At 36.2% G+C, this 20,452-nt stretch overlaps 1 protein-coding gene across 7 annotated transcripts in view; it reads right to left on the reverse strand.

Annotated features, from left to right (window-relative positions):
* Nucleotides 1-20,452, reverse strand: part of NAA16 (N-alpha-acetyltransferase 16, NatA auxiliary subunit) — a 63,332-nt gene that overhangs the window by 36,141 nt on the left and 6,739 nt on the right. For 6 of the 7 annotated variants that reach the window (XR_008429623.1, XR_008429624.1, XM_053936684.1 and 3 more), the window contains exons 2-8: nt 14,583-14,667; nt 12,245-12,349; nt 11,536-11,693; nt 10,320-10,454; nt 4,293-4,446; nt 2,645-2,764; nt 418-513 (exon numbers count right to left, since the gene is read on the reverse strand). Coding sequence is in view for 5 of the 7 variants with exons in the window: in XM_053936684.1 (XP_053792659.1) it covers nt 418-513; nt 2,645-2,764; nt 4,293-4,446; nt 10,320-10,454; nt 11,536-11,693; nt 12,245-12,349; nt 14,583-14,667 (853 nt within the window). In the remaining 2 variants the exon portion in view is untranslated. The remainder of the gene's footprint in view (nt 1-417; nt 514-2,644; nt 2,765-4,292; nt 4,447-10,319; nt 10,455-11,535; nt 11,694-12,244; nt 12,350-14,582; nt 14,668-20,452) is intronic. The other variant, XM_053936687.1, reaches the window with a different exon arrangement.

Genomic DNA, 20,452 nt, shown 5'->3' on the forward strand with positions numbered 1-20,452 from the left:
CAAATTAAGTTCTAATGGCTCTACAAGAAAGTAGGTGTACATTTTTATAGCAAAAGTATGCATATTACGCATTGAAGTGTACTATACCCTACATTTTAATTAATGATTCTTAACTTGCAGAAAAATTATGTATAGAAATTCCTACAATCTACATATCATTCTATACTGTAGTTTTATCAACACAAATATTACATAGCTCATATAATCATATTTGAGTGTATGAAGCTTTTCTATCAACTCCTAAAACATAAAAGAATTATGTCTAATCCAAGAGAAATGCATACATTTGATTTGTCTATGTGTTCAAGTAGGTATTAAATGCACAAGTAGGAATTAAATACACATTAAACAGCCTGATGAAAACTGCAGAAAAAAATAGGAAAAAAACTATTACAGAACAGATATGCAACTTGTTACCTGAAACAAAGTTTAAAGGTAATCTTCTAGGTGAAACTGCTCTGGGATGTCTTTTACTAACTTCTTCATAAATCTGAAGCCTCTCTTCTAAAGTGCCTATTATCAGCAAATACAATAGATATAAGTAACAGAGATAAAAACCTATTTTGAAATGTCTTTAAATGTTGAGAATTAATTGAGCTAAACTCCTTATGTGGATTTGGAACAATTTAAACATTTCATGTTACTTTTTCCAGTTAATCATAAACAAAAACTGTACTGAGAACACACTGTATATACAATATACAACTACCAGCATTAAACACTCTAAGGATAAACTGTAAACAGGACCATTACCTTGCACATTCAATCACACAGAGCTGGAGTTTGGTTTCTTTCAGTTACATGTTGGTCAGACCCATTCACACATTGTATTACATTCATAGCTTCGATTAACCCTTTTTTCACTATGCATTCACTTCAGACACACTTAAAGCATTCAGAGAAACATGTTGCATTTCTAAACCACAGGTATACAGATAGTACACTATACAAGTACGCCTCTCTTATAGGTCCTCTGGTGACAGCAAAACCAGGGTACAATACTGCCAGTAAGTACTGAGCACCAAAACTCTTTATACCTTAATGTTTAACAAAAATAAAGCTACTTGAAGATTTTCTGCCCACTCCTCCCCTTTCCCCCATAATATGCTTTGGAGCTCCAATGTGGTTAGAATTTAAATAACACTAATCTTTTGCTTTAAAATGCCATTTTTTATGTAAATAAAATCGATTTTGCTTAAATATTAAATTCAAACAATTTAAAACTGAATGTACAGATCGAGGCTACAATTCATATGTATTAAATATATCTGTTTTCCTTTCATAAGAAAAATAGTTTATCTTGTCACTGAGCTCAGATGTTGGGGAAGGGGGGGGAATCTATTACCCAGTGTCTCCAACAGATGTAGAGTTATAAAAGTAATACTAAAATATTGTTTGGACTGGAACTAAAGCATATAAAAGCCCTAATTGAAGTCACAAGTTGGAGCTCCAGAACTTACCATGGGGGAGGAAATAGTCCTAAGACCACCTAAAAAATAAAGTAGCATTATTAGTTTTATAGAATTAGTACAGTTTTAGTCTACATAGGATTTTAATATGTCAAAAACTACGGGACTGGTTCCTTGTTAAAAACCACATGCTTTCGTCAACATATTTGCTGTATCAGATAGAATAACTGAGTTCCTGGGTAGCTTGATTTCTGAGACAATAACCATGTGATGCAACTCTATGGATACACCAGGAAAACCACTCAAAGGGCAACACTACACTCTGAATATATGTAACAAATTAAATAATTTTCATTACCCAATCACTAGCTGTATTCTCAGAGCTCATGAGACCTAATGGTAAAACCTCCTAGAAGAAAGTTGGTTGAGAAATGTAATGCAGCTATAACATCTACAAATATAATTGTGAGCTTATGATTTATGATGTCATCAGAATAATTCCAATAAACTTTCACTAATTCGTGAAAAATTAAATGCAAAGAAACCATTCCTGTGTAAATGTAAACACTCTGGAAAGTTATCACTGCAAAAGACTTAGCATAAACAGTTGCAATATTGTACTTTTGAAAAATGAGCTATTTTTTCTGGAAAAACACAACAGCAGAAATGTGAGCTGGATGTTACTCCCATGAGTAACAAAGGTTTTAACACATTTATCACCTTTACCTTCTAAAGGGCTGACTTAAAAACAAAAGGGAAAAAAAAAGGTATTTTTTTCAGATGGTCTATCTTAAAAGGCCATCCTAAATAGATATTTTATTATTTCCTACATGCCGTAGAAAGAGATACCATCTAAACCAGTTTCAAAAGTTTCAACAATTTTATGTTGTGGCATATGATAGCAGTCTGATAATCAACTACTAGACAGGAATTAATAGCCATTTGGTTTCCAAGTTCATATGTGGCAAAGGAATGTTCTTCATATAAGCATCTTAGTAAATGCCACCCTTAATTCCAAGAAGATAAATACTTGGTGTTGGTATTTTCAAGCATACAAGTTTTTCAGTGAACATTTAAAAAATGAAAGAACATACTACATAATATTCAACATCAGAAGGTACATCATTTTCTGCCAAGGAGAAGCTTCTAATCTAAAGCAGTACCATATCAAACAGGAGTTCTAAGTGTATCTTGTATTATACATATTTTCACTGTATCTGTGTAGCTTAACTTACTGGGTTGTAGGGCCTTTTCCAAGCCTTCATAATAATACCAGTTTTCTGCATTACGCTCAATTAACTCTTTGTATACTTCACCAGCTTCTTTCAGCCTTCCTAACTTGAGTAACATCTCTCCTAGAAACAACACAGTACACAACTATGAATTACATCAGAAAACACTTGTGAGTAAAATTTACAATACTAGATATATAAAATTGTTTTTAAGCATACACAGAATTTTAAAAAGAGACCTTATTTTCCCAAAGCCATATGCTGTTTGTTACAAATGCCAGTTGAAGCTACCATATATAGAGTTCAGAACATTCATCACTTATTAAAACAAAGACTACCTGAATGTCTGCATCTGAATATTTAAAATAGCTATTGGGAATAGCAAATAAACAAGCAACTCCTCCTTCCAGGACTTCATCACACAACTGGATCAGATTTATCAAGCTGTTTACTCAAGCACATTTTTCATATCAACTAATCAGTTTTTAACTCATTAAATCACACTGATTTGCTACTAAGTAAATTGTTCTACCAGGTCTAGCTTGAAGGGAATTAATTTTCTTCACAGCAGCTCATGCTGGGCTGTATTTTGGGATTTGTGACTAAATGTTGATAAATATACCAACATTTCCACCACCGTTAAGTAGTACTTTTAGACCATCAAGGCTTTCTCTTTTTACTTTACTTTTTGGCAGAGTCCCTACTCTGCCACCCAGCAAGTAGACCAGGATGGACAATAAGGCAGGAGTGGACACAACCTGGACAGGTGATCCAAACTGGCCAAAGAGATATTTTATGCTGTTCAGTTTCATACTAAGCAATAAAAGTTAAGGAGGAGTGTTGGGGCAGGTAGCCATTGCCTGGAGACTAGCTGAGCATCAGTCTGTGGGAAGTGTACAGGGACTGCAGAAGTCAAGGAACTGGGTTTGATTTTCCTTCCTTCCTTTTTCCATCACTCAAACTATTTTCATCTCAATGCACAAGTTCTCTTCCTTTTGTTCTTCCTATTCTCTCCTGAGGCTGGGTGAAGTGAGTGGGCAGCTGTGTGGGGCTTACCCCACTGGTCTGGGTCAGCCCACCACAATTGTGCAAGGAGTAGCTGAAGAACACATGCCATTAGTCACACATATTCAGAATTCAGTATTAGCACTTCAAATCCACAAAACAATTGAGAGTTATTTTTAACCAAAAAAGTCAACTTCAGTATTCACTTCAATAAGTAAGTGCATTAGGAAGCTTGAAAAGGAAACAAGAACTTGATACTTCAGTCAAAAAAAAAGAAAAATTTGTGTTTCTACTTCAAACAGTATTCTTTATGAAGTTCTTTTTCACAAGATTAAAGCTGGGTTATAATAGTTCTGATTTATGGAAAGCTACTCTAGTGTACCAACATAATCTCTGAGATTTCCTCTATTCCTGTGTTAACTCAAGAGAGACTACCTGCATCCACTACCAACTTTGGTAAGAAAAGTTATTTACTTGTGTACAAAATTGTAAATCTGATAGTACCAGTTTTCCTATAGTAATTGTTACAAATAAATTAAAGACTTTACATGTTGTATTTTCTTCCTTTCATTGCTTTATCATGTCTGAAAGCTATTAGCAAAAATTTCTAACAATACTGGGTAAAGGAAGAATAAAAGTTACTTACCTTTAATTTCTTCTACTATTAATTTATCACATATTTGCTTTTCATATGTCTCTATATGTTCTAAAGACTCCTGAAAAAGATCTGCCTCTCTCATCACTTGATTCTGATATAAAATCAATTCACTATATTCATAATCTATTTTATTAGGAGGAACCTGGGGGAGAAGAAAACAATATATCAGTTAACATTTACCTGTATCTCAAATGTATGCAGTATTACACAATAAAAGATTTAAGCTATAGAACATAACCAGATCTGTTTATATAAACCATCTAAACATTCAAAATGTAAAACTTCCATTACTCACAATCAAATCAAATTCATTTAAGCATATCCATTGTAGTTAACATTTTAGAAGAAATCCTTTACTTCTCTTTTTTCTATCACTGTGGCAAACTAATTAAAGCAAAGATCTACATATATTTTCTTTCTGAAGCACTTATGCACTCCACAACAATTTTGACATAAGTTCTAGAGCACATGGCTGGGGTCTAACAGCATGATTTCCCGTATACCAGAGTTCTGGATCAAACTATTTCCAAGACAAATGACCCATCCATGGCTTGACAACTGGAATTTTTCAGATAGAAAACTTACACTATTTCTCTCTAACCAAGTGTTCTCTGTACTAAACTTCAATCCCCCAGAAAATACAGCACACAAGCATACAGAGCTTTTCAAGCAACAGATAATTATTTTTAGGTCTGCCTCCAGTTGTAAACCTAGGACTTTCTAGAGGCTGCAGTACAACTAGTGACTCATCCACCTTGCAGTGCTACAACAGCCAAGGAAGCAGGGTGACACTGAAAATTATTCCTTTCAGAGATAACTCCCTAAGGTGGATTTAGGCAATGAAAAGTCTTGCCAGAATTATAGTAATTCTTTTCATACTAAATGCTCTTCACTAATATACAAACAATACTCCAATTGCAAGAATGTTAGAGAGCAAATGCAATCTCCAGAAAATGCCCAGGAGATCAATAAAACTATATGAAATGTACTGTCCCAACAGAAACTGTGAGAGAGACTTATAATCTAACATGATTTTTTACATAATAAAAGATGAGAAACAGTTGAGTTTCACAATGTTATTTTTTCCTGTGACACTACATACTTTGCTTCCTCCCGAGCAACCAACACTTCAAAGTCACATTGGTCACTAAACAGTTTACTATTATTTTCTGTTCCCTAAAAAAGCTTTTCCTTGGTCTTTAAAGAGACAGATTACTTAATTAGAAAAACCAACACAAACAACCAAAATATTACACTGGCTGAAAGGAACTTTCTTATTGAGAATACTGTCCTAAACCACTACTTCCAGCCCTTCCTGAAGCACAAACTGATTCTATAGGATTTAACATTTGTGATTACATGCTCTTCAGATTTTGAGAGCCAACTTTTACAGTATTGCTTGGCATTTTTAGAAATATTTGCTTTTATATATAAGTGGTCTGAAAGATAGTATAACTAAAAATACTGTAAAGATGTGTGTATCTGACAATGAACATTACTATGAAAATAGTATCATTCAAGTACATTTTTTAGCAACTAACACAGTATAGCAAATGATCACTAATGGAAGACTATACCTTACACAAACTAGTCAGCAGGTAGCATGAAATTCTATACATTTCTCAAAGTAGCTCTCTTATCTACAGCTCCACTTCCATTTCCACCTTTGCTCAATTTTTAGTCTATATCACCCACTAGAAATCACTAATAAAACCATTTGTTACCAGGAAAGCATTTTTCACAGAAAGGACTCATGGAACAGGGGTTGAGCATTAAGCTTATGTCTTACTGTTTATCCTTACTGCAATACCATGGAACAAAACCGCAGAGCACCAATTTAGTTCTTTCTCCTTCACCTCCTAAAAATATCTTTTCCTCCAACACAATACACATATCTAAATTTCAAATTCCACAAGTAGCACAGCTTTTTTGGCACATCATGAATTGGTTTTAGGCCCTTGAAACACAGACTACCCAAAAACCCATTAAAAATATATACACAATACACAAACAGATATCAATTGACCTCCTCGTGGCTGTTGTGGCTCAGCAGGATAACAAAAACAAAAACAAACAAACAAAAAAAAGCCACCACAAAAAAAAACCACAAAAAAACCCCACCAAAAAAAACCAAAAAAAGACCAAAAAAAAAAAAAAACCCAAAAAAAACCCAAAACAAGAAAACCCACAACAATCAAAAAAAACCCCAAAAAACCCAACAAATTATTCCTACACATAGATTAAATCCACCAGAAAGATACCGCACCATCACTCCATTTAAAAAGTTATTTTTACAAGTAACTTCAAGAAAAGTCTGTTTTCAGAGATACTTTGACAACTCATCAATTTAATGAAGATTTAAATCTGTAATTCATCAGAAGGCAAGCAGTTAACAACACAGTAGTTAATCTGAATAATCAGATTGTTTTATAAAGAATAAAATACTCTATAAAGACAATGTCCACACAAATGCTATTGCTGCTCAATACATCTTTACTCCTTCCTCCCCCTAGAAGAGTTATGATTCTTCCACAGGAGATATCCAACTTTCTCCTGAACTAAATTCTGCTGTTTCAGAATAATTTTTTTCCTCTCCTCCTGGATCAAAGAAGGATCAGCTTTTCACCACAGGTCCCCTAAGAACTGTCACTGAAAGAATGTGACAAGATGCAGCCAAAACATACCTAAGAGCAGACCCCCAAAACTCCAGAGGTTTTCTGTCCATATCTGTATTTGTGGGCCTGATGTGAAAATTAGGAATAAAATAAAAAATTAAGAATAAAAAATTGTTCTGGAAAAGAAGAAAGGAAAAATGGGACATACAACAGTAAAACAAATTGCATAGTTGTTTTACACCTTGGTTCCCAAAATTTTAATTCTGAACTGACTCTTATATAATTTTGACTTAACTTGGGACAGCACAAGCAGTTACATTTCCTGCAGTGATGTCTACCTTTAACCTCATAACCTGTTTTTGACTGAAATATTGTGCATCTGGACAATTTACAGCTTTCAGATGACGGGCAACATTGATCTTAACACACCAAAAGAAAATTCACCATTTCCAGTGATAACTTAGCCACTAGAATAAAACTGTCAAAGATAGAAAGCAATTTATCAGTTTAATTTGTTAATCAACTTCCTGACAATCCTCAACCTCCAATTCCTTTATTTTCCCTTCTAAGCCAGCTTCCTAGCTATTACTCTTCCCAAACTCAGCATACAGCTTTTACTAAAATCATCTAGGCTTTTTTCTGTTTACAGTAAACAAAGAGACTCTCTGCCCTTCAGCTTTCTCTGTAGTCATCTTATCTTGCCATATTATTCTTTTCATTTTCTTTTTCTGACAACAGGCTCATCAGTAAGTCTTGATCTCTCAGTAAGGAGTACTTTATGGATAAAATCCTTGCTTGTTTGAACCAATAGGGTATTTTACTTTTCACCCATAAGCTTGCCCTGAGGGACAGTTTTACAGTAAACTAAGTCAGACTAACTGCAGCCTGGATCAACAAAGACAGCTCACTTCCCTCTATTATTCCCCTTCCTCTCTCCCCTCTCACCTCAGTTATTCAGTTCAGCCAATCAATCCTTCCAAAGAGTGATTATCTTTCTGGCACTTAGGCTTCCTGAACCAACCCTCCACAAGTCAGCCAGTGCTGCACAAGGAAGTGGTGCGAGCACACAGGAAAAACTCAGATTGCTGGTTTTGGCAACAACTTGTAGCTAGATTAGCTACATTATTTTGTAATACTGCATCTTCAGATATTCATCTACAATCACTAAAATGACAGTTCCTTGAATTTTTTTTTAAGTTTTACTGCTTGGTCTTGGCTGTTTGCATTCATATCTGAAAGGACAGAGTTGCCTGAGTAATTCAAGTAAATAAATATCATCATCCTACATTACCATAATTTCTCAATTATTATGACAGCAGCGTTTTAGACAACATGTTACATTTCTTTGTCAATTCATTAACATGAATGGTAGACAGTATCAGGCCTAATACAGATTGCCATAAAACTCCTCAAAAACATCCGTTTGTTGAAGAGTCCTGCTCATGAGTCATTTGGAAACCCTTCAGTCTTTTAATCCTCCTTTTAAATTACCACTCTTCTATTGCAGTCATATGCAATAGTCTGTAAAGTCCATCTATCAAGTTGAGTGTATATGAACTACAGGCGAAGAGGGGAGATTTGGGAAGGAAAATAAGCAAGACGTGTATCTCCTTAAAGATCCATGCAATGTCCTGAACTTTATTTTAACTGCAGGATTAAAAAATCCAGACACCGCAAAGCCAGTACATTTAGGGAATATTGTGGAAGAGCCAATGCATGGCAAAACTGAGCTTTGAGTTTGCCTGGGCTCTCCTGACTGTTCAGGACCCAACACATTGATTCTCTCTTCCAGTGTTTGGGGTTCCACCTGGGCCTGCACTCATCAGGGAGCTAGCACAACAAAGCACAAGACTATTTTCAAAAGAAATGCAACTAATGTGTTCATACGTATTTTTAGTGTTTTGGAGGAGAAAAGACAATATACCTACTTAACTATCTCTAAACAAAAAAAGAGGACAGGTTTGATGGGACCAATTTCCTATAAAACTATGTTGTCCAACATTTGTAGCATATTTCTGTCCTTCAATGCTTAAGCAGCTTTTCCACCACTTGCTTCTGACTGACACGATGCTAATCAACAGTTAAACCAGCTCATTGTACAAGTACAAGCCATCTTCCTATTTATGCGAATTTCCCAAATAGCTCCAGCTTTATGAAAATGGCATCAGTGCTCGTGCTCATCTTAGGATCGTCTTGTTTTAGGGTGAGATTTGAGGTGGTGGTAACTTGCACAGCAGACTCAACCAATACAATGCCTTCATCTACAGTATTTAAAACTGGCTTAGTCACTAGACTGCACAATGTATCATGACAGCTCTCAAACAACCGTACTTACACACAACCTTTTAGAAAAGACAACACTAACAGCATCATGTCCATTCTCTCCAAGGGGCCAATACCACTACTAAGCTCTCTTAGTCCTTGAAGAACCTCAGTTTCTTATGCAACATTTGCTTGTTTTCCATCTAATATATATTCTTTCTTTCTAACTCAAACAGTCATTTTGACACCAAATTCAGACTGTGCGCTGCTGACTCATTTGAGAATGACGACTTTTTGGTTGTCAAACACTCACAGAAGATGACCCAATTTTGATTAAAACTTATTCTTTTCAGTTTTTACTTAATGCTGAAGTTACAGTTCTTTTGAAATACCAAGCTATATACACCCAGCTTGCAACATCCTTTTTTTGACTATGATATGTGATCAAGACAAACACTGGTCTCTCCTAGCCATGTATTTCCTTTCTTACACTTATATAACAACTCAGAAAGGATGTAAGACTTTTGTTTTAAAAACACAGTCTAGAGTGAGATAATATCTTAATACTTTTACACAGTAGTTCCAAGATGCATCCCCAGTTGAATGGATCTATAAACATGTTCCTTTTTCTTTCCACACTGCAGAATAATCAACATATCCACTCTGTTCTGCTAATTTAGACTTTATAGCTTTGCATTACCACTAACAGAACAAGGGAATAGTCTCTCTCAAAAAAAGGTTTACTCAGTGATTTTAGGGTAAGTGTACTATATACAGATGCATACAAACCATTGACAATATTTCATTCTTTGTAGAGATGTAATGGCATCCAGACTATGGCAGGAAAAAGGGCAAATGAGCACATCCAAAATATTAAAGTATTTTCTGTAGTTTCACCTACTGTAAAGGGGCAGGATCATCACAGGTTTTCTCTAGCTACAAGTCTCACAAACATTAAGTTACTCCACATGAGACTACTCTTATCTTCAACCCTAATAGCTTATTTCTCAAAGCAGAAAGCTCCACAAATAACAAATTTATTCTTAATTCATAATTAATTTCTATTTCCAAAGAATTAATTCCTCAGATTATATCCCTTACACAAAAAGTGTTTTCTTTCCAGACCAGGAAATCTTACCTGCTGAGTTTTCCTAAACTCTTCAAGTAATTTTAAGGCCATATCATAATCTTTTAGTAAGTGGTATGCAATGGCATATCCAATCCAGGAAGCGCGTTGTGTGGGGCGCAGTTGAAGCAGCTGGTATCTTGTCTCCTTCAGTAAAAGAAATGCAATTTTAAAAGAAGAATTTTTAACCAGAGTTAAAAATGTATACACATGTATCATGATTTAACACCAAGACAGCTAATATTTTAAAAGAACTTTTAAAAGCCCTAGGCAACCTTTGAAATTCTAGCAGCTTAGCAAAAAACAGCACATTTCTGTTTGACAAATTTGGAGGTTACATTCTAAATACACAAGTCATGGAAAAAAGCATAAGATCTCTTTGTGGAGACACAGAAGGTGCTATTTTCAAGAGCACCTCCTAAGGGCCTAAATTATTTCCAAAGACAGAGCTTTGAAATCTCAGAAAGCCCTTTCCACCAGGAAGCAGGAGCTCACTGCCACTGAAAGAGTGGCATTCGCTCTCATAGGCACAAGGTCCTCACACACCACTGCAACACTTCTCAGAACTTCTTCCTGAGTCAAATCATATCCTCGGGTTAACTACTCTATTTTCCCTTTGCATTAGCAAATTCAAGGGAATTAATATCCTTAGTAAGGAGACCAACTGATGTGAAGCCCACAGTCCAGTCCTCTATTTCATATGAAACAGGTAAATCAGTTCAGCCATTTTGAAACTATTCACTGTTTTTGGACAAATTTTAAGGTTTTATTTATAATAATAATCATCATCGCTGGGATTCCAGAATCAGTGATCATGGGACAAGTTACCTACATACTAACAAGAAATATGATAGTGTATTTCTTACCAAAAACACCTTCAGCATTTGCACCCAAAACACAGTTTGAAGGGCTCACAATTGCTTGGTAAGTACTTGCTAATTTAAGTACTGTCCCTTTTCCTTACTATTTTAGTAAAAAATGAGTTAAGAACTATTTTTACAAAGTGACTAGTGAATCCAATTGCACAGAACAAATATTTCTAGTTCTGCTCTCAACCTTATAGAGAGCTTTACTCAGTATCTTTTCCTGCTTTCCTAAACAACAGCTTAAAATCTTTTTTAAACAGATAAAGAGTAGCAATAGAAGTACTACCAATAAAAGGCTTCGCAGTGGAATAGAACAAGAGAAGTCTAGCAGCAATGAGTGGGAATTCAAAGAGAATACTTACTCTATATCCTTCTAAATCCCTCATCTGAATCTGCAACAGAGAGAGATCTCTCAAAATCTGTAGGTTATCTTTATCTAGTTTGAGTGCATTCCGGTAACACTTAATGGCTTCATCATATTTCTTATCCGAACGCTGCAGAAGACCATAGACATGCCAACCTAATGCAGGTTAAGGAAGATACATTACAGTTTTCACAAAGTAACTGCAGTGCACTTGTATTACAAGTTGACATCTTCCTTGAAGATCAGTACCTTTACAAATGAAGATGGATTACTGCAACCAGACTTTACTAACACATTGTAAAATATTAAATGCTTCCAAATTTTTTTAATGACATGTTACTGCTTAAGTCACATTCTGAACCCCCTGAGCACTGTTACACAAATTAAATTTTCCAAACTCCACCAGACTGTAAGAGTTAGTCACAGATTCATTGCTTAAAATATGCTAGAACAATTACAGCAGGAATTCTTACTCATAGAAGTATTTCATTCTAACAATGGAATTCGTGTACAATTTCTACTTTTCCTCACTTGCCTATCCATAACCTCTATTAGACTCCAGCTTTTACAGCACGAAAAAAACACAGAACTCCACTTGATTCACAGTATTTTGTGCATCAGAAGTCTTTGTCACAATCACAGCATCTTAGATTTCCATCAACAATGTGCCATAGCAAAATGATCAGGTTTTGTACTACAAAGGATACAGACGTGACTCTTCACATCATTACGAAGTCCTTTACGAACAAATTCATACGCTTCCTCCTTCTTCCCTAAGCAGTTCAAGGTCAGTCCTTTCATTGCAAGTGTCTCTGTAAGAAGTATCAGATACTTATGTTTCTGACTTCCCATATGTCAGCTTCACAGTGCAGATATCCTTTGAAGTTGTTGCACAGTGAAGTCCCCCATTAAAAAATAAATTTACATCACTAGCAGCCTAGCACAGCTGAAGACAATTACATGGATCATTTCCTTTCTTGAAACTGGTCTTAAAAATATCACTTATAGAACATCATGCAGATGTAACAAAAACAGACAACACAAACTTTTATTAATTAAAAAATACACTTAGCAGGCTTTGAGGGAGTTAACAATAGGCTAAAGCAAATTTAGAGAGCTCCTAAACATGTATTAAAGTTCTCAATGCAAAGACCAGGGGGAAAAAAGGCTGTGTTCACCATAAGAAACAAATCTCTGTCACAGTCTGTTCCCCTGTTACAGACTTCTTACAAAGCATTAGTTAAGGGAAGCATATTTACTGCTACCATATGAGGAGACCTCAATGCAATAACATTTTAATCAACATTCTGAGAGGCACAGGATTTCACAAAGTATGTTGGTATGACTACTGCTCTCCCTCTTCCCCCATTCTTCAAGGCACACAGTAGACAAGCAAGTTGCATGTAATGCATCCACTATGCTTGAAAACTGTTCCAGATTCATATTTCAGTGCTTTTGTTAAATAAGAGGCCACTTGTTTTGGTCCCTGCCAGAAGATCAGTCACCATTTTCATCATAATGCTCTGGTTTTCCTCCAACTACAACCTCTTCCCCAGTATTAACAGCAACAGACTGTGATCTCAAGGTCAGCTGTAACAGCAGTTTGAAGTTTTATTGATAGTTTTATTGATTTAACACTTTTTCTGTAGAGTACACCTATAAATCAATGATGAGCCAAAATTGGTCAAAGGCTTTTTTTTTTTTGTTATTTTTTAGTTGTCCTACATCCACACTGTAAGAACAGAGAAAGGCAGAATGATAAGAAGAATATCCACACTGTGGGAAAGGGAGCAAACTAATCCTGCCTTCCCACACCAGAGAGATAACTGCCCAGCCACATCAATCCATATGTTTTGCCACCTTCTCACTAAACTTTTGAAATTCCTTTTCTCTGAGGCTAAGTGTGACAAGTGCAGCTTTCCATCAGATCATCTCACTGGCTATGTTCTGCCTCAGCTGTCCATTCCAGGCTTTACTCCCAAGCTTCAAAGCCATTAGTGGCTCAAAGCCACGTAGTATGTGGATTGCCAAGGCAGCTAGCTGTCCTGGAAAAGTTTAAGAGACAGCAAGAGCAGAAAAGACAGATCTGTACATTATAAAAGAGACATTATAAAAACAGAAGTGCTAGTAGAGACAAATGCATTAGGTCAGAGCTGAACAAACCACTCTAGTTTTGAAGCAACAAAAAAACTACTTTAATCTCTAGGGAAGTAATGAAGACAACAAAGAAATAGCAGACATGAATGGAAGCACAAAAAGGATTAGTCAAACATTTGGACAAGATTTGACAACACCAAGTAGGAAAATAATTTTACTGACGGAGTACATGCACACTCAGTATTAGGTTGCTTCAACAGTAAAAAAATCCAAAAAAATCCACTGTACCAGAAGGAAAGTGTCTGAATAATGTAAGAGAAACCTGTAATACAGTAAGACTAGAGTATCCTATTGAGGATGTAAATAGAATTTAACAGATGTAAATAGAAGCAATATTCTGTTGCCCTGTTTCCTACAATATTTAACAGAGCAGGATCACCAGATTCTGTCTTCAGCTTCAAGTATTAACAGCAAGAGTATTACACTTAACTCTGCTCCCTTTAAGCAGCAACTTGGTATGTAGTATAGAAAATTTAAGACTATGAACTTGACAAAAACCCCTCCAGATTTTTAATTTATTGGCAGAACATGTTCATATAATATTCAAAAAAAGGCTGGGCTTGCTTTAAATAGGAATGTAAGAAAAACCCACACTAGCATTCTGACCCAGAAACCTAGAAAGGCAAGTTGGAAGCTTCACTGAAGTGCTGCTTCCACCATGTATTTTCATCTTCAACATCCCAGTGCACAGGACTGTTTGACTGAGGCAAAGTGGAAACCTGATCTGAATGCACAAAGACTGAAAATCCAGAGTAATTATTCAGTCATAACAACAGAATCACATTCCACAACAAGCTCTTTTCCTTCTCAATAGTATGATATAGACTAATAAAACATTTAAGCTCTTGACAGGAGCCCAAAAAAAAAAAATCTTGAATCTGCAGTTACCTCCATGTTCAGCAAATTTTGGGTTAGAAAGGATCATCTTGCAGAACTTGAGTCCATTTTTGTACTGTTTTTGTTCGTAACATTTCTGTAAAAGACAAAATATAATCATTGAAATGCATTTAAAACCACAGAACCTTAACACACTATTACAAATGTAGTCAATCATCCAGCAAGGTATGGTGATCATATCACTAACAAACTCTAGGCAAATATACCTATTCATATTAAATTGCTTCTTCTCAGCATTCAGAACATGCAACAAATACTCTACCTTATGGTCTACTTTTTTCTTAAAAAAGTAATTCCTTTTCAACAGAAATAGGAAAGGGAAGTAGCAATATCTACTTCAATTCAGAAATTCTTAAAATAGAAATCAGAGTTAGAAATCTTGACTCAACAGAACTTTTGAGGATAATTAATCTCAGAGTCTAGATGCTCCTTTCAAAATCCCATTTCCCTGGCTTAGTGACTTCCCAGAAAAAGACACCTCAAGACAGAAGACTTTCCTAGTTGCCAATACAGACTTTTGGAAAGAAGAGAGAAACCATGAAGTAGGATAGACTTATTATAACCTCAGAAATTGATACAGAGGTATCAGGGTGGGAGAATTTACTTGGGTATTAAAAAATAAAACATCTAATTTCTACCTGTAATAGTACAGCTAAGGGCTACTTATAGATTTACTTAGAATACAATTTACCCAATTACTAGGTAAACTGGCAAACTATATGGTTCAACTGTGGGAACATATGGAAGAAACAAAATGTGAACATGGGTCCCTTTTTTTCTTTAGGAAGATACTACCTAAATCACTAAGGTTTTGGTAACTTAGATCAACTACTGATCACTACAGTGGATCACTAAAACAAATCTGTTTAAACCAGTTAAAGGCATGCTTGTGTCAGAAAGCATGAAAGTGATTTGAAGTCACTTAAGCTTTTTAACTGTAGGAAAACCACCAAACCAGGCTTAACTTAGCACCAGTTTTGGTTAATAAGGAGTATTGTCCTGCTGTAATTTAGACAGTTATTCTCAGGAGAAGATATGTCATTTCAGTTATGTGCTTGAGTGCTTTAGCACTCTCATGGATCATTCCCACTCCATCAATCTTCCAGGACAAAGGCAAAATCTGTGTTAAATTAATATGGAGATAGTAACTCCTTTGCAATCAGAACAATTATCCCATTACTTCACAGGGTGAAAGCAATACAGAAACATACCTATGCTCACTTTGGGGTAATTGGCTAAGGCAGCAAAACAAGGGTCTGCCCCCAGTCTGTGAAGAAGAGCTTAACTGCAGATAGTTTTTAGGTTCCTGCTGCCTGAAACTCAAGACACTTGCAGCTAATCATGACTAAGTGCAGATTAAATCATAGAATAATTTAGGTCAGCAGGAACCCTTGGAAGTCACCAAAATCAACTCTCAAAACAAAAGAGAGTTAACCTTGAGATTAGATCAGGTTGATCTGCCTGACTGACTTCTGCCAGGACGACCAGAGAAGCAAACAGTTGGGAATTCACATTTAAACAACAGCAACAGAAAAGCTCTGAATGTTTCTTTGGCTTTTTCTTTTTTTTTTTTTTTTTAACTGAGAACTAGTTTCAGCATCTTTTACCAGAAATAACCTAAGTTGTGGCAAAACTTGGAGTCCCCTCTAGGGGAAGGTGAAATTCTCCTATTCATCTACTTTCTTTGTTAACTTATGATGCTTTGTACCATTTTTAAAGAATCCTAGGAAAATACCAACAATGTGCTATGTATGTTTTCTAAACTTATTAAAGTATGCCTAAAAAAGTAGCAAGAGCGAACATTCATTCACAGTTCTACAACTCTTACAATGTTGAGTGAAATCCCAAATATACAGCAGTGCTTAACCAGAAGCTATTTGAGACAAGTGTGCACTTAGAATAGATTAACTGGAGAAAATCAGATCCATTATCCTTGTTCTGACATTTTTATCCTATAGAGTTCAATCTCAGGCCTAGAATGAGAACTGAAGATTATTAGAGATAAATGTGATTTTTGGAGGACAGACAAGATCACATTTTCTGAAGTCCAACAGATGAATGGGAGAGAGAAATTAATGCACTCCACACTGAGAGGAAATGTAAGTTCAATATTCAGTTTTTTGGCTTGCTGACAAGATAACCAGCATCCTTAGTTTAGGTTGAGAGAAGACCTCAGAAGCCCAAGTGCAAACTTTAATCCAGTACTGCTAAGTCCACCACTAAACCATGACCCTAAGTGTCACATCTACACATCTTTTAAATATCTCCAGGGTTGGTGATCCAACCCTTTCCCTTGGCAGCCTCATCCAATGCTGGACAACTTTTTCAAGTGAAGAATTTTTTCCTCATATCAAATTTAAACCTCCTCTGGTGCAATTTCCTCTTATCCTGAAGCTTCTAGGAAAAAAGACCAACCCCTATGTTACTACAGCCTCATTTCACGTAGCTGTAGCACAGATGGACATTTCATAGTTGAGAAGCCTGATGTCTCCATACATGTTCTTTTTTACTTATCAGGACAAATGTAGCCGAAATGTATTTATTAGAACCTGTCCCACTGCATTAAATCTTTGGTTTACTAAAAAAGTTAATTTGCTGAGTGTTTTTTTTTTAACTGTCTTATCTGTAGTGCTTAATGTGATGCTCCTCATCACCCCTTTATGGCAATCATTTCCTGCTAAAGCTAAAATCAAATAATGAATGTTTACACACTTGAAACCTCAAAGGGAAATTGTGGCAAGACCAAAATGTTCAGAACTTCTACTATTCAGATGTTCCTGGAAGGATGCTACCTCATCTGGCAAAAATCTCATTTATTCCCTTTTTCAACACTAACTCAACAATATAATCTGCTTGTAGACTACCGTATCGATCTAGATACCATTCTGCATAAGTACATTATGCATTCTGTGTACATCTGCATAAGTATCAAGTGCCTCTACACAGAGGTCAAATTGGCACTGAATTCGCAAAGTAATTGTAAAGGTAAAAAATCCTACTAACAAGGATGTAACAATGAAAAACAAGAAAATACTTGGTTCCAGTATTGCAATTCTTTCCTGCATCTACTTAGCAAAGTGCCATTCATAAATTCTATTTTTTTGTAAGATGCCATTTTTTTTAAAAGACCTAAAACCGCTTCCACTACTAAATATAAACAAAATCAAGGATTTGAATCACTAGCATTACTTGTAAAACAGAAGGATTTCACATATCATTACTCAATCACATGTGTCATTTATATCTTACTTATGTTTAACTATTTACAACATCAGGTTAGTGCAGGGATGATTTTACAAACTACATCTCCCTAGACATAGCATCTGCTGCTTTGAAAAAGGCCCTACATCGAGCGAACAGCTACATTTTTCACATACGTAGTTTAATACACAGGCAATTTTATGGCTGAAGAACATCCCATTATCTCAGACATTAACACTCACTTCCAAGAAGTCGTCTTAACAAAAAAATAAACTCAACTGGTGACTCGAAGAGACTGCAGCTGCAGCAACCAATTCCCTTCATCACTCCATGGCCCCAGTGCCTCTGAAGGTATTCAAGTGATGTATTTCACAAAGCATTTTTATGTGAAGACTAGATAAAGAGTAGTATCACATTCAAAGACTGAGGACAGCTATTGCATCAAACCAAATAGTGTCAAACAGCAATCAGACTTCCCTGATCAGCTTGATGGTCTGTGAGTGTAACAAAGCTGCACTAAAGTTCAATCCAAATTGTACAGTGACCCATCTGATGGTGAGCTTGTGTAAAGAGGGCTTGTAAGAAAGGTGGGCACAACTTTTTAGTAGGGCCTATTGCAATAGGCTAAGGGGTGATGTTTCTATGCTAAAAGATCAATTCAGACTAGACATAAGGAAGACCTTTTTTATGATTATAGTGGTGAAACACTGGAATAGCTTGCCCACAGAGGTGATAGATGACCCCTTCCTGGAAACATTCAAGGAGTTCTGAGCCACCAGAGCTAGCTGAAAATGTCACTCATGGCAGGGGGTTGGACTACATGGCCTTTAAAAGTCCCTTCCAACCCAAGCTGCTCTATAATTCTATGTGCATTTTTTTAACAACACTGCAATTTAAAAATTGATTCTTCTGTCTCTTGATAAGAACTTATCAAACAAAATCAAAACCATTACCAACATTTTTACATTATTCTCTGATCCTACTTGTACAGCACACATTCTGTTGAGACAGGTCTGCACATCAATAGGCTGCCTTGCCAGAAGCATGATGGAGCATAAGAACCACCAAAAAGAAAAATAAGCACTTCAAACCAATTAAACAATTTTAACATAGCTGCATAAATACAGCTTCAAGTTTTATTAGGAGAACAAATGAGAAAAACATTAGGCTGGAAAACACCTATATATTTGCCAAGTCCAGCTGTCATGTTCTCATTGAACCATGTTCCCAAGTGCCATATTTACATGCCTTTGTAAATACTCCCAGGGTTGGTGACTCAATCACTTCCCTGGGCAGCATGTTCCAGTACTTAACCACCCTTTCAGCATGGAAATTTTTCCTCATATCCAATCTAAACCTCCCCTGATGCAACTTGAGGCCATTTCTTCTTGTCCTGTCACTTGTTACCTGGGAGAAAATACTGACTCCCACATCACTATCACCTCCTTTCAGGCAGTTGTAGCAAGTGATAAGGTCTCCCTTGAGCCTCCTTTTCTCCAGGCCAAACAACCACAGCTCCCTTGGCCACTCCTCAATAAGACTTCTTTAAGACATAATTTGTTTTAGTCTTCCCTGCTACTACACTTCCATATAATCCTGCCTGCAGACCTCTCAGCACTCAACAGTTTCAACATTCTTCTTGCCAGGTAGTGTCTTGGCTCTTCCTGCCAAGATTTTGGTGTAGAACTCAGGGAGGATTTTGGCAACACCTAGGATTCATTAAAGGAAAAATTATTCATGTTCTCAATGCTCTGTAACACTGATGGCAGTGCTGCTTAAAGAAGGAAACCAAGGACTAAATGCAGAACATCAGAACCTAGGGGAAAAGGACAAGGCTTACACATCAAGCCTTATGGAAATAATATTGGAAGTCAGCCATGCTGGAAATCTCTGCCAGTCACGACGGTGATCAAGTTCAGTAGTAAAGAACCCTCAGAGTTATCAATGACAGATTCTGATCAGCAGCTTTTCTTAGGAGCTATCTGACAGTACTTTGGGGTTGATCAAATTACTGATACACATTTCTGACCAAAACTAGGCACAACCAATACAGGAACATTAGCAAGCTGTCAGTATTCTTAATTGGCATTTAATACTTGGACCTTTTAAAAAGCCTTGTTTTACTGCAGGTCTATAAAACAATGTCATCAGCATAAAACAGGCAATCTATTTCCTACAGCAGCTGACAAAATTAGTTGTCTAAGTATCTTAGATTTAGGCAACACTCCGTAGTTACCACTTCTGAGCTAATAAATAATTATTAAATTATTCACCAGTTTGGTAGCAAGGTCTGTCCATCTTGTTTGAAGGAGTTCAGCATCTGTGTTGGAAATGCTCTTCATCACAAACTATACGGATACTTGCAATACTGATACATGAAAAGAAAGCATCGTGATACCACTGAAGTTCAGAGACAGACTAGAAACCTCTCCAAGAGGTTTTCCAAACAGCATCCCTCTCTCCACACTGACTTCAGTTCACCAATGGTTTAGAGAATGAAAAAAAAGTATCAGCTGGAAGGAGCTTCGGGTCATGGAGGCCAAGAAAGCCCTGTCTCAAGCATCTTAAACTTCTAGTCCCAGGGCAACCATTCCAGAGCATCAACATATTTTTCTACCCATTCTCCATACCCTACCAGGATTTTATATATGTGTGGACAC

Source organism: Vidua chalybeata, chromosome 2 (assembly GCF_026979565.1).
Source record: "Vidua chalybeata isolate OUT-0048 chromosome 2, bVidCha1 merged haplotype, whole genome shotgun sequence".
In the NCBI taxonomy this organism is placed as follows: Eukaryota; Metazoa; Chordata; class Aves; order Passeriformes; family Viduidae; genus Vidua; species Vidua chalybeata.